The sequence below is a fragment of the Rhinoraja longicauda genome, chromosome 20, assembly GCF_053455715.1.
Source record: "Rhinoraja longicauda isolate Sanriku21f chromosome 20, sRhiLon1.1, whole genome shotgun sequence".
Classification (NCBI taxonomy): Eukaryota; Metazoa; Chordata; class Chondrichthyes; order Rajiformes; family Arhynchobatidae; genus Rhinoraja; species Rhinoraja longicauda.
The window spans coordinates 15834143-15849642 of NC_135972.1; the positions used below are offsets into that span (position 1 = coordinate 15834143).

Here is a 15500-nt window from a genome sequence, read left to right on the forward strand (position 1 = left end):
GTCAAGAGTCATGCAAATTTCAGATTTCCACTCCTCTGGGGAACTAATAATTTATTTCACTGTAAAACAGCCTTGGTCTAATTTCAAGGATTATGCTCTCTTATTCTGCATCCTCACCACAGAATATAAGATTGAGGAACTCTCTCTTTGACACAATTAAATAATTTGCATCAATTAGATCACCCATTGTTCGTTAAATGATGAAGACACGGTTGAAGTGATAATCCACTCTCAAAAATGAGAACGTCCTTGTCCTACATAGTAACAGCACAGAGATTTTGCAATCAGAAAGAATCTAAATTTACACTGTAATACCTATAAACAGTAGATTTCTTATATACTGGTTACAAGGAAACTTCTCATGCAGCTTGAATTAGCAGTTTAGTTTAGATATACAGTGTGGAAACAGTCCCTCTGGCGCACTGAGATCACTCGAACCAAAGGTCACCTGTACACTGGTTCTATCCAACACACAAGGGACAATTTACAGAAGCCAATTAATCTACAAATTTGCAGGTCTTTGGAACGTTGGAGGAAACCGGAGCACCCAGAGAAAACCCACGCAGTCACAAGGAGAATGTACAAACTCCATACAGACAGCACCTGTAGTCAGGATCAACCCCGGGCCCTGGCACTGTAAAGCAGCAATTCTACCACTGCGCCTGTATTATGGTTTTTGGGTTAATTTATTGGTTCAAGCTTCTCACAAGACAGATACAAAATTAAGGCTGTGGAGTTGTGCATAATATGACTAAGATTCCCAAACTGTTGTGCATAACCTTACCGCTGTTCCCCCCATCCCCCTCCACCCCCCTTCTCTCAGTGACAGGTCTAAGCCAAAGAGATGGGGGTCAGGATTTGGCCACCTGTTTCAGAACCTCAGATGGTCTGTGCTGCCCAACTGTGCAAGTAGAGCTGATGAAGCCCATCTTCTTCCCTCGTACTTGAGCAGCCTCCACTTGTCCGAGAGCCTGAACATTAAACAGCCATTAGACCAGCTATGAACCAGCCAAGACAACAGAAGCCTCCAAACATTGCTCAAGAACCCAGCATTAACCTACATTGTCAGTCTCTATGCTGCAGCGACATTGGACAGTATCCAATGATGCACCATGTGGCCACTGATGTCTGCATGTTTCTTCTTGCTTGCAATGATCTCGGCTCATCTGGCACTTGCTAAGGATTGGCCAGGCGAGCTCCAGGTTGTCATTCTCACACTCCACCCCTGAAGCTACGCAGGTCAATATTTTCTCAAGCAATCTCACCAAAACCAAACAGTTGATTGGAGTTTGTTTGATATTTCCAAATGGCTTTGAGCACTTAATGGTAATTAAACTTGAAAACAGTTCAAAGAAGCGGATAATGGCAACAACCTCGTCAATGTCAACAAAACCAAGCAACTAATCGGTGATTTCAGAAGGTGTCTTTTTGAGACCAGGCACCAAATTTCACTGGTGGGTTGCCCATGGAGAGCGTTAGCAGCCTCAAATTCTCAGGTGTTAGCACCATTGGGCCCAGAACATAGATATAATATCGAAAAGGTATGCCAGAGGCTCTACTTTCTTCAAATCAAGGGATATGGGAAGGCAGGAATGGGTGACTGATTGTGGATGATCAGCCATGATCACATTGAATGGCCTAGACCTGCACCTATTGCCTATGTATCTACACCAAACGATCAAGGAAATGTTGAATGATTCATCGTTGGCTGAGGGGAAGCTGACAACGAGGTATACAATCAGTGTAAGAAAATAACTGCAGATACTGGTACAAATCGAAGGTATTTATTCACAAAATGCTGGAATAACTCAGCAGGTCAGGCAGCATCTCAGGAGAGAAGGAATGGGTGACATCTCGGGTCGAGACCCTTCTTCAGACTGATCAGCCATGATTCTTCTTCAGTCTGAAGAAGGGTCTCGACCCGAAACGTCACCCATTCCTTCTCTCCTGAGATGCTGCCCGACCTGCTGAGTTACTCCAGCATTTTGTGAATAAATACCTTCAATCAGTAGAAGTAATCAGGATGACAGTGAAGCCAGTCAGAGAACTAGGGTGGTGGTGGTGGGACAGAGAGAGAAAGCAAGAGAAAGAGGATAAGCAAGGGTTTTCTTGAAATGAGATAAGTCAATAGTCATACCGAAGATAGACACCAAATGCTGGAGTGACTCAGCGGGTCTGGAGAAAAGGAAAAGGTGACGTTTTGGGTCGAGGTGCTATTCCTCCAATCCAGGGGTTCCCAACCTTTTTCATTCCGTTTACTCCTGCCTAGCAACTTTTCGAAAGTAAATTTACCCCCCCACCCTGTTTTGTTCAGTAATTTGAGTTTACACTTCTACCATAATAAAGCGACCGACAAAGGGGAAATTTTAAAATACTGCTTTTGACATTATTATTTCAAGTTCAAATACCAATAATGGTAGGTGACATTTACCCTCTGGGGGGGGGGAGGTAAATTTACCCCAGCAGGTTGTGAATCCTTGCTCCAGTCAATGCGCGGGGTCACAGACTTTTTCAGTCAGAGAGTTGTAAATCTGTAGAATTCTCTGCCTCAGAAGGCAGTGGAGGCCAAGTCTCTGAATGCATTCAAGAGAGAGCTCTTAAGGATAGCGGAGTCAGGGGGTATGGGGAGAAGGCAGGAACGGGGTACTGATTGAGAATGATCAGCCATGATCACATTGAGTGGCGGTACTGGCTCGAAGGGCCAAATGGCCTCCTCCTGCACCTATTGTCTATTGCAGGGGTGGCCAAACCACGGCTCGCGAGCTACATGCGGCTCTTTGACCTTTAATATGCGGCTCGTGGAAATATGTTGGCTGAGCTCCTTTTTTCATCACAGTTAATATAAAAGGTAAATAAGAAAAAATGTCAAGCTTTATAATTATTTACTGGGTATGAATTGAGACCCCATTGGAATAAAACGTAAGTTTAATGTTCATGGTCAGTAAAAATATTTAAGTTCATGTCTTGCGGCTCTCAAACATCTGAACTTTATCGTATGTGGCTCTTACATTAAGCAAGTTTGGCCACCCCTGGTCTATTGACATTGGAATGGCAATGCGCGTTCTCGACCGTCCAACGGTTCGTGCTCGTGCTCGCGCGCGTGCAGACATCGCTGGAATGGGGGCGGGGTCTGTGGGGGGGGGGTGTGCGAGCAACCGTCAGGAGGCGGGATTTCACCGCAAGGCGAAGTGTCTCAACGTGATTGGGCCACGGCAAGCGAGGCCCCGCCGGCGTCCGATTTGCCAGGGCCGCTGTCCGTCAGGTCTGGCGACGCGCTTCCGGCCGCTGCGGGCAAAACACGGAGCGAAGTAAGTAAGTAAGTGAGTGAGTGATAGAGAGATAGACGGCGGCGATGGAGACGATGGACAGCGAGAATATGGACCCCCTTCAGTGGGACACCAAGCTCAGTGAGCTGAATCTCTCAGCTGGAAACTGCGAGGTTTTTTATGCGACGGTAGGGCCCGGGTTTAACCTTTGTTAAGCCAAGTTAAGACAGTCAAGACTGATGCTTTCTTGGCTCAGCCTCTCAGCTTGGAGAGTTACGCCAGCATTTTGTAGTCTATCTTACCGTGTGAACCAGCGTCTGCTGTTTCTTCCAAACACACGACGGTCTTGAAGCATTTTATTTAAAACAAAACTCTGTTAATCAGATCCGAAGTTTGTTTCTCCTCCCCTCCCTGCTGGTGCTTGTGCTTGTGTTGAGGAATAGTTCTAGATGCACCGTCTGTGAAGGCGGATATTGACTTGCCTCTTGGTATGGATTTGCTGTGGAGTCCTTGGAACCAGAGCTTGCTGTCTGAGACTGAGCTTCTGCTCTGAATCCAGACCCGATGGCTGGCCGGGTGACTGGAAGTTACGGAAGAAATGTACACTCAATTGGTTCATCCCCAAGTTTTACAAACAAGTTTTCCTGTGTTAGCAAAATCCTGTACAATGTCAGTAAGGGATTCTTATTTCTATATATCCCGATCACTTTGTCATCGTGTCGTTTAAGTTCTTAGTTGCCTTCTATGCATAAACGACGGCGTTATTTTGTTTGTCATGCTGAAAATTATTGCTTGGAATTTGGGTATTTTTCATTATTATTTTGCGCGAGGAAAGAAGATTTAGCTGGCAAAAGACACAATGTGCTGGAGTAACAGCGGCTCAGGTAACATCTGTGGAGGACGTTGGTCGGTGATGTTTTGGGTCGGGACCCTTTAAATGGATGAGATGGGTCCCGACCCGAAACGTCGCCTATCCGTGTTCCCCAGAGATGCTGTCTCACCGTCTGAGTTGCTCCAGCACTTATTTGTAATCCAGCACCAGCAGTACTCTGTTTCTAAGACTTAGCTGGGATATGTCTGCCATCTGGATTGTTCAAAATCCTCTTAAACAAATAATGACACTGGAATTTTCTATCACGTGTATTGGAGGGCAATACCGTAGATACATTTAAAAGAAAACAAGAATGGGAGAATAGGTAGAAGTAATCCGTTCTTGAGTTGTGAAAGTGCTTTCAAGTAACATTTGGGGGTCTTGAGCACAAAATCCAGACTGACACTAAAGTCTTGAAACATAGACCATTCTTACTCAATTACCCATGTAGGACAATCCCCTTCATCCCAGGATTCAAGATAATAAATCTTAAGCTATACTTGCCCAAATGCATCAACATTAAGAGCAGGAGTAGACCATTAGGTGCCCAATCCTGCTTGGTCATTTAGTAAGTTTGTGGATGAGCAGACTGTTATGTCAACTGTGCATGTTCACCATCATCAATCAGCAGTCCCTCCCCTTGAACATGAAGAAATTTATTATCTCTGCCTTATTATAACTGTCCAAAGCCCTCTTCCTCAAAGAGAGATTTAATCAGAGTTACAAAGATTCATGACTGCTTGAGAGAAAAGGCTTTGCCTCATCTTTGTTTGAAATGGGTGACAACCTTTTTAAACAATGATTCTTGATTTTCCCACAAGAGGAAAAGTCCCCATAGAGTCACACAGCATGGAAACCGGTCCTTCAGCCCAATTCGTCCAAGATTGACCAAGATTCCTCCACGAAGCTAGTTCTATTTGCCTGTGTTTCGCCCATATCCCTCTAAACCTTTCCTTTCCATATACCTGTGCAAATGTCTTTTAAATGATCGGAATGTTCTGTGGGGTGGTGGCATGGACCTGATGTGATGTATCTTTGTTAAGTAATTGAAACTTCTTGGACTCTCTGGTCAGAGTGCAGAACAATATCTAGTGGCATATTCAATGGCCTTCACTATAAGATTTCACCTGATGACTGTGAATGTTAGTAATCTCCACATCCATCTTCTTAAGACTCCTTGAGATCTTGTATGTTTCCATCAAATCCTCTCTCACTCTTCTGAAATCCAGTGGATACAAACTTAGTCTGTCCTACTATTCCTCATTGGACAGCCATCCCAATCCTTAAGTAAGGAGATTACAAGTTACTCCAGATATAATATTGAAGTGCCATGTATAACTAACACAAAACCTTACTACTTGTGTGTAGGAAAGAACTACAGACGCTAGTTTAAATCGAAGGTAGACAAAATGCTGGAGTAACTCAATGGGACGGGCAGCATTTCTGTAGAGAAGGAATGTGTGACGTTTCGGGTTGAGACCCTTCTTCAGACTGAAGAAGTGTCTCAACCCGAAACGTCACCCATATCTTCTCTCCAGAGATGCTGCCTGAGCCGCTGAGTTACTCCAGCATTTTGTGTCTACCTTACTACTTGTGAACTCTATAACAATTGAGGACATTTTAATTCCACAAACGCCATTTTCACTACAATGTTTACATTGTACAGAAATATCCATCTTGCATTTTATCCAATATTTTGAATATACAAAATATTGCTGAGCAAAATACTTTCCAGGTATGCATTTTAATATAATTCAAACCATAGGAACGGGGTACTGATTGAGAATGATCAGCCATGATCACATTGAATGGCGGTGCTGGCTCGAAGGGCAGAATGGCCTACTCCTGCACCTATTGTCTATAATGCTTCAGAACATCCATAGCATGTTATTACATTCCTCATTTCAACTCTATATAGCCTTATCTGCTGACTTTTTTCTTACTCTATACTCCCTATCCATTCCTGTCACATTTCTCACATTAATACATCCAGCTTTGTCTCCAGTTTAAGCTATTTGATCTTCCAAACTTTGCTCACCTGCTCCTACTATTTCGTTTTTAAATTTCTCTACTTAGCAGTTATGCAGCTCTTTAAAATATGAGATCATGACAGCTCGGGTCCCCATGCCCTAGTTCTGATGCCAATGCATTGGAACCCACTTTACCACACCAGACTGAGCCATGTATTAATTTCTCTAAACTTATTTGCCTTATGGCTCATAACCCATTTTCGCACATGGCTCGGGTAACAATTAAAAATCGCACACTGTTGTCTAACCCATAATCTACTGCTGATGAAATACCGGACTTTTAAAGATACTGGATTTTTGGATGAGATTTTAAAGTGAGGCTTATCTGTTTTCTCAGTGAAAGTCGAGGATTCCAAGGAACATTTTTTTTAAGAGTGGGGAGTTTTCTCTGGAGCCCTGGGAAATAATTATCACAGCTGTCTTCATGATTGTCTCATCTCATTGCCATGTCAGACTTGATTGCCAGATTTTCTCCACTATAGCAACAGCAATGCTTATAGTGTACTTTGTTGATTATGAATTACTTTGGAACCATTATAACCATACATAAAGTGGAAGTCAATGTGAAGTGTATACAAGAATACTCTCTTCCATGTTGTAAATCCAATTTTTGGTCAGTTTCGAAGTTGTTGAAATGCTTTTGAATTCAATATAATGTTACCTTATAACAAATGGGAGCAATTTAATATGTGGTTCTTTACTTGATGTAGGTTTATCTATATTCCCTTTCTTTACAAAATGGGTTAATATGTGAGTATAGCAAAATAACTATGTATTTATGTTGACATATGACTGAGAAACTGTATATGTTGGTATTGCTTTAAGTATCTTTCATCACTGAGAACCAATGTCAAATTTCAAGATGTTGTGATATGAAGCCTCGTAATTTGTGGTGAAAAAATGATCGTGCTCTTTGCTATAATGGAGGAATCTGCCAAACATGTACATGTGCAATAGTCCAGAAGTACAGCTGCTGTTATCAAGCATTCTCTGTTCCTTCACACAGTGCTGATTTTTTTGGTTTTCTCTATTGGAATCAGCAGTAATCAGCGAACTACAAAGAACACGTGTTAACAAATGGATGTCCCTGACCCTGGAGTGGGTTAGTGGGGGGAGGGGGGATAAGGGGATTGAGTGGGGGCTTCAGGGTGCTACACCAGTACAGGAGAGGTTTTGGTTCCAGGGCTCACTCACTGACACCCTCTCCCCTTCCCTGTGCCCCCTCTACGAGGAATGGGTCCAACGGGTCCACTTGGTCTAGTAAATTACTAAAACTCTGTTTGTTTGATCCCCCTCGGATGTTCGTGCCTTATCTTTGTGCCCCCGTCACACGATAGCGCGACAAATTTAGGCACGCCTTACCATTGTCCTGGAGGCTGTAGTACCAAGTTTCATTTAAATTGGTCTTCTATTTTTAAAGTTATAGACATTTTAAAGTTTAAAAATTACCCTTTCAACGTACCCTGGCCGTCTTCAGCGTTCGACGTCACAATGGGACTTGCCCGAGTGACGGGAGTGGCGGCCAATAAGGGGGGGGGGGGGGCTGCTGAGCTGACGAGCTGTCGCAAACTTTAATAAATGCTCTTCCCCCCCTCCCTCCGAGAGGACCGGCGCCCGTCCCGGCGTGCCCCGCGCCTGACCTTCCTCCCACGGTGCAGCGTGGCAGCAGAGATCCAACAAGATGGCCGTCGCCACCATTCGCCGAGAGATTTGTGTGTGTATGCCGTTCTGCCCGCTGGGTGTTGTAGTCCCTGCTCCCGCTAGGCCCTAGTGCCCCGGACCATCACCGTACTACAACCCCCAGCGGACAGCGCGACGCGCACACACACACACTGCGGCCGCTCTCCCGCTCCGCCATCTTGTCCGCACCTCCCACTGCCGCGATGCCCGCCGGGAGGTGTAGTCCCCGCTTCCGCCCGGCCCCAGCGCCCTGGACCATCACCGACTATATAAGGGTGGTTGAGGGGGGATGGTGTGGGTGAATGAGGGGGGGAGGGGGAGAAGGGGGGGTGCAGGAGAGCCCCTAAGAGTGGAGGGGAGGGGTGAGGGGGGGGGATGGAGTGGGTGAGTGGAGGGGTGGGGGAGGGGAAGGTGCTACATCAATGCAGGAGAGCTTTGGGCCCAATGGCTCCACCCTGTTCTAGTGGTTTTTAAAGATACACTAGCCATAATACAATTTGAGCTTTTCTCTATCACTGAAATATGCCAAATTGTGCTAGTTCTGCCCCATGCCTCAATTATAAGATTATTAAGGGGTTGGACACGTTAGAGGCAGGAAACGTGTTCCCAATGTTGGGGGAGTCCAGAACAAGGGGCCACAGTTTAAGAATAAGGGGTAGGCCATTTAGAACTGAGATGAGGAAAAACTTTTTCAGTCAGAGAGTTGAGAATCTGTGGAATTCTCTGCCTCAGAGGGCAGTGGAGGCAAATTCTCTGAATGCATTCAAGAGAGAGCTAGATAGAGCTCTTAGGGATAGCGGAGTCGGGGGGTATGGGAGGAAGGCAGGAACGGGGTACTGATTGAGAATGATCAGCCATGATCACATTGAATGGCGGTGCTGGCTCGAAGGGCCGAAAGGCCTCCTCCTGCACCTATTGTCTATTGTCTAAATTGCTGCTTGAAGATGTTTTCTATCCATACTGCCTTGTGCTGGATGTAGAGATGATTTCTGCATCTTGGATTCAGTTGCGAGGTCCAGTTGATCAGTGCTCAGTTCTGAAATTTCTAACTAACGTATTTGGTGTGGGAACCTTGAAGCTGGGACTTTCTGCCAAGTTTGCTTCTCCATTCGTTCATTGTTGAAGAGAACTATATTTAAAATAGAGGAATGGGCCATGGCAGTATGCCCTATGGTGAATGAGATTATAATTGCTTAACAGCTGTCTGTTTGGTGTTCTTAAACTTTGACTTTATTTGTTTAATGAATTGAAATTTGGATTTGTTGCTGGTATTTTTATTTGATGACTAATTGCCTGTTGAGTCATTCTGCCTATGTAAAAACCAATCATAAATCAGAATACATGTGCTTGTATGTGCAATTTAACGAGATATCTAGGTCTACAGGGCAGAAGTCAAAGTATTACTGATAATCAGGACTACAGCAAAATAATAAGCAAGTTAGTCCCGCATCAGTTATTGTTAAAACCCGGTGAAAGGTCATTTCTTATGAGAAGTCATCCACTTCAAATGTCAACTCTGTTTCTCTCTGTCCCATAACATTTTTGGTTATTTGCAGAATTTTGGCAATTTTCTAATGTCCATCTAATTTCCAACATGTGCATCATTATGCATTTATTTAATTTTATTTACAATTCAGGTTTCATGAATATTTTGGACAGCTAATTGGCAGATTGCATCTCGTTCAATTATAACCGTAAATAATGAAGAAATTTGACGTGTTCAAAAACTTCAACTAAATTGCATCTTGTTCAATGAGCATCATAAATAATGGGGAAATTCAACATGCGCTCAGAAATGTAAAAGCTAAACCTGCTATTTTAAATTCTTAATTGACAAAACCAATGAAGCCTACATTTAAAAAAACATAAAATATTTAAAATGTTAAATGCATTTGTATTGGCTTGATTAAAACTAATGCAAATTACTTTATTCTTGCCTGTCTCCATTGGAGTGAGGTGGTCTTCTGTACTCAAGTGAACGGGTGTTCTATTCTTGTGTCATAACATTGCACAGGCGCAGCAACCAATTTCCCTGCTCTCTGGCATCATGCTCAGGCAATGTGAAAATCCACACTCTGCTGCCAGACAATTCGAAGAGTCCAAAGTTAGTGTACTATTGAGGAATTGGCAGTGCTCAGCTGCGTGGAAGTTTGGTATTTCAATTCTTGTCTGGAAGCCATCTGCCTGGTTATGGAGCTAAATGTACAGAACTGCTGGCATTTCTGCAGAAGGTTCTAGAAAAAGAGTTAAAACAACGGAAAAAGCTTGGATCATTTTTCCACATATTACCTATGAATTTATTTCAAGAAACTTGACTTCTTCATGTTTATTAAGTGAAATAATAGTCATATTCCTCCTGCTTTATTTGCTTTGGCTCATCTTTTAAGATGACTAACAGCACAAAAGTAAATCACTGATCCAATAATGGCTAACTGCTACAGCAGAGTAACATTTTGTTTGTTCTCAACCTCCAATGGTGGTACATAACTTTTTACATTTGTGATATCCATGATAACTATCTGAGTGCTGGTATTGTGCCAATTTCTTTCGTCTGGTTCAGTGTCATCAGTCACTTGGGTTATCAGACTTTTCCTCCCCCCATCCCCAAACTGTCCTCTTGAATTGATTCTATCAGTACAGGAACCTCAGTATCCTCCTTGCTTTTTATATCAAGTAGTACCAGATTCCACATTCTAGCCAGGCAGCATCTGTGAAGGAAAATGGACAGTTGACATTTTGGGTCAAGATACTTCACCTGCACCAGTCCGGATAAAGAGTCTAGATCTGAAATGGCGCATATCTGTTTGTCTCCACGGATGCTGCGTGGTTGCAGTTTGTTTTTGGTGCTCACACATGTATTAGAGATAACTGAGTGATGTCGCTCAGCTACCTGTAAATCACCCAGCCAATTTTCAGTGGAACAGGATATTGCTTTTTCGTGTAATTAACAGCAAATCAGCATTAGTTTTCTGCAGTTGCTGCTGTGGTAAGATTTTTGTGTGGTTGCCATGGTCAAATGGGTACTGAATTTCCAGTCATGAACAAATTTCAAATTAGAAGTATTCATCGGTTCAAAGGGAAATAGCATATATGGATAACGATAGAGAAGCCAAATAGAGGCACTCCCCAACTTATGTAAAACGCAACTTATGTAAACTCGCACTTGCGTAGGCAATTCTATAAACTCACTGACACCCACGTTGTCTCTGCCTCGGAGCCCCCCCAGGTCTCCGTATCGAATAGTAAATTTACGCACACACGGTAGTAGTTTTATTTCCGACTCGCATAACATCAGACTAATGCAAGGGTCTGCGTGATGTAGCCCTGTCGTAAGTCGGGAGCGTCTGTAGTTGGTTAGCAGTATTGAATGTTTCTTTATTATGAACCTGTCAAGTCATGCACAAGTATGGTGCAGGTGCAGGAAAAATCCTGTCAAGATGTTTGATGATATGATGCATCATAGTCAATGATTATTTAAGCTCCCCATCCTTTAGGTTTTTCCATTATTTAGTGAAGTGCCTGTAGCTTTAAAACATGTTATTGTAACACAAGTATTTTAGGTGGTGCGCAGGAAACATTCATCACCATGGCATAGAAGGCTTCAGATTGTACACAGACTCTCTTTTGTTAAGAAAGTTACAAGTTACAATGAGCTTGATTGTGCCACTCTTCAGCCGGTGATACTGTGGAGTGAGAGTGACAGATCGTAACAAGCACGATCTAGTCCAATGGCCAGCTTATATTATGTGGTTTAAAATGTGATCTGAAATTGTTGTATTTAAATGATAAAAATATTATGGATGAACAATCGTATCATGCTGGACACTAAAATCATGCTGAAAATAGTAGAAAATCCCCAAAAGGAAGAGAACAAAATAAGTCATGATTACTATCAGAGAAGAAAGTCAAGGTTAACTATTTTATATCCAATATCCTTTTATTTAAAAAAAAATAGCTGCAGGGATTGGTTGTGAAAACCACAAATTTCTTCTCTTTCGTCGGGAGAGGAAGGAACAGCAAAGAGCAGCAAAAATGCAAAATAACAATATTTGGATGAAAATGCTGGGATCTATTATTAAAGAAATAGTGGCAGGATATTTACAAACATAAAACAATTTATCAGAATCTACATGTTTTATGAGAGGGAAGTCATTTTTACCATGTATAATTGGAGTTCTTGAATAATGTGCCAAGCAGGTGGATAAAGGGGAATCTGTAGATGCAGTATATTTTGATTTCCAAAAGCCACTTGATAATATGTCACTTAAATGTTTTCTGCTTGTTATAAGTGTTCAAGGTGTTGGGGTCTCATATTAGCATGAATGGACGATTGGATATCAAAGAGAAAACTGAGGGTTGGAATAAGAGGGTCATTTTCACTTTGAGCTGTTAGAAATTGGGTGTCACAAGGATCAGTGCTGGGCCACCCTATTAACAATTTATATTAATGACTTGGATGATGAACTAACTATCCAAATTAGCTGGCAATACAAAGATAGGAATGAGAAGTTTACATAATTCGCAAATTTACAGTTTCAGTTTACAGAGGATTTGTGTGGTTAGATTTGTGATTTGTGATGAAAAGTTGTCCATTGAGAAACAACTGAACTTGGAGTTCAGAGGAATCAGTGAATATTTCCCTTTGTGGATAAATCTAGAATTTGGGCAAATTTTCAGCATATGGAACTGGCGATTTTAGACTGCAATTAAGGTTTTTTCTCTGAGGGTGTTTTAATCTTTGCATTTCCTGGAAATCTGGTGGCTAAAACATTAAGTTCATTAAGTTCAGCACTGTCAAACAACCACCATGCACACTGCCCCCTTTCAACACAGTCATACAGACACATATTTTAGTACCATACGTTATTATTTAAAACATTCTGCCTGGTAACAGTAACAATATATTTTTATTCCAACGCTTCTAAAAAGAATATCACATATTTAAAACTAATTGCCACCACAACGGTTTAAATATTATGATATATGATCAAAAGATTAGGTCAAAAAGAGAGGTTTTAAGGTGCATCGCAAAAGAGAAGAAATAGAAGCGAGGTTGGGATGGAAATTCCAAAGCCAAGAGCCAAGGCAGATCTTGGTGGTGCTGTGATGATGGAACAATTACATTTGGAAATTACCGTAAGCCCAGAAATGGAGGAGCAGAGGTGAGACTTGGGGAGATTACAGTTGGAGGTTATTGCCATGAAGGGAATTACAAAACAAGAATAATTGTTTAATCGGAAGGCAATATTATTCAGCAAGCTCCAAGAGTAATAGGTGAATGGAACCAGGTACATGTACAGAGATAGTAATGCTTTGAAAGATCTTTGGCTTACAGCAGGTATAATGAGAGAGGCTTGCTAGAAAATTGCTTTGGAAAATTCAAGTCTAGAGATGTCAAAAGGCATGGATGAGGATTTTAACAGAAAAGGAGCTGAGACTCTGGTGGAGTGAGCATCACAATATTGCCAAAGTGAAAATGGACAGCTTTAGCAGTAGTTGGAAGTACATTTGAAAGTATATGGCATTGAGTTTGCAAAACAGAGGTGTAATGCTGAGGCTCTTTCAGGTGCTGGGCAGGCTACATTTGGATACCATGAAAAAATTTGGGCCCCATATCTGGGGAAGGATGTGCTAGCTCTGGAGAAGGTCCAGAGGAGGTTTACAAGAATGAATCCAGGAATGGGTGCGGTGAGCAAATGATAAGCGTTTGACAGCACTGGGCCTCTACTCGCTGAAGTTTGAGGGGAGACCTAATTGAACTTACAGAATAATGAAAGGCAAGATAGAGTGGACGTGGAAAGGATGTTTCCACTGGTGGGAAAGTCTAGGACTAGAGGTCATTGCCTCAGAATTAACCACAGAGGGCTGTGGAGGCCAAGTCAGTAGATATTTTTAATGCAGATATAGACAAATTCTTGATTAAAATGGGTGTCAAGGGTTATGACAAGAAGGCAGGAAAATGGGATTAAGAGGCAGAGATCAGCCATGATTGAATGGCGGAGTAGACTTGATGGGCCGAATGGCCTAATTCTACTCCTATAATGTGAAATAACTAGGTTCTGGCTCAGTTTCAAACAATTTCCTGTGAGAAAACTGGATGCTTGTATTTTTTTTGCCATCAACTGAGCCCAAATGACCTGCCTTTCATTTATCAATCTTCCCTGTTTGGAATTCCTAACAAAACAATACAAATACCCGTGTTCAAATCACAATTTCTTGCAAAGACAAAGCACTGTTAATTCTAACTTTGTTAGTTAACTGCCAATAAATTAGACAACCCTTATTTAGTGTCACAAATGTGCTACATATGGTTTTAATGCCCATAAATATCCCCCCAGAAAATGTATGATCTTGCGAGCAAGGATCACTTGTATCTCTTTGCCAACCTACTGTGTGATTTTGCTCATTGATTCCTGCTAAAACTGGAATTGTGTGGTTCCCATTGGAAGCCTTATGAAGTGCTTACAATTGCAATGCCTTTTCCTGCTATTTGCTCCACAAGAGCTACAGACCAATTGTAGAGTAAAATTTACAGCATTCATGCTCCCAGGTCCAATCCAATGCTACAAGTTATCCCATGCATGAATTGATATGTCCAGTGGACATTGCAATTTCTTTCATGGGATGCATAATTTTGGTATCATCGAAGGAACTCAGTGATGACTCTGCACATATTCTGAACATCGCAAAATTAGTTGGGCAAATCTTGTGATTTTGACATTAATTTCACAAGGGGCATTTAATTTGTGTTCTTTTGCTAATTCACAAAGGATTTGTCTTTTGTTTTCTGTCGGATAAATGATGGCATCATAATGTGCCAAATTATTTTGGCCGCCATGGAAACGGTGGCTGCACATGATGCCATTGATGTACAACTTATAAATGTAATTTGCACTAAGATGAATGTTGTGTGGAAGTGCCTAGGTCAGATTGTCAATAGATTCTAATGAACGTGAGATCATCGCCAAGCCATCTAACCCAGGAAAACTCTTCTATGCATGAATTTCAAGTTAAATGAGTCTGATTTCCAGATTCATTCATTGATGGAGCATCTACGAATATTTGAGCATTCCTATTTCTCATAGCTAACTGAGGGTAAAGAAATGTTTGGGATTAGCTTTCTTACCAACATATTTGGTTTACTACAGCCTCAACATATTCTATTTTAATTTGCACTACATTTAGCTGGCCAGCTTACGATCTTTCTGTCTGGCAAACTGATTTAAAAGTAAATAATTTGCTCTGTAAATATTTAGTATACCATTTTTTTTCTTCTTAAAATGCAGATGTTCCAGATCAGCTCAACTCCAATGTATAATAAATACATAACAATGAACAATCACCTGCGATGTGTAACCTTAATTTGGCTGATTTGAAATGTTCCTTTCTATTTTGGATGAACTTGTCTCAATTGGGTCAGTGATAGTGGAAGTGTAATTTGCCTATTAATAGAGAAAAGCCACTGGTTCCAGTATGCAAGTTTTTTTTTCAGTGAACCTTTTAAAGTGCATATGATAGATATTCGGGAGATGGGGTTGGCATCACTGTGATGCATTGGTTGGATTGAAACTGCTTTGAGATGCCTAGATCACTTAAAGAAATCGGTTTGACTGCTGTAAATAGAGGGACCTTCCTCAGGTTATCACAAGAGTC

At 41.8% G+C, this 15500-nt stretch overlaps 1 protein-coding gene across 2 annotated transcripts in view; it reads left to right on the plus strand.

Annotated features, from left to right (window-relative positions):
• The first annotated feature begins 3314 nt into the window (after positions 1-3314).
• Positions 3315-15500, plus strand: part of creb3l2 (cAMP responsive element binding protein 3-like 2) — a 65494-nt gene continuing 53308 nt past the window's right edge. Inside the window, exon 1 of one of the 2 annotated variants that reach the window (XM_078416527.1) lies at positions 3315-3454. In XM_078416527.1, the coding sequence (XP_078272653.1) occupies positions 3353-3454 (102 nt within the window). In that variant the 5' untranslated portion in view covers positions 3315-3352. Of the gene's footprint in view, positions 3455-3523; positions 3610-15500 lie in introns of those variants that run through there. The other variant, XM_078416528.1, reaches the window with a different exon arrangement.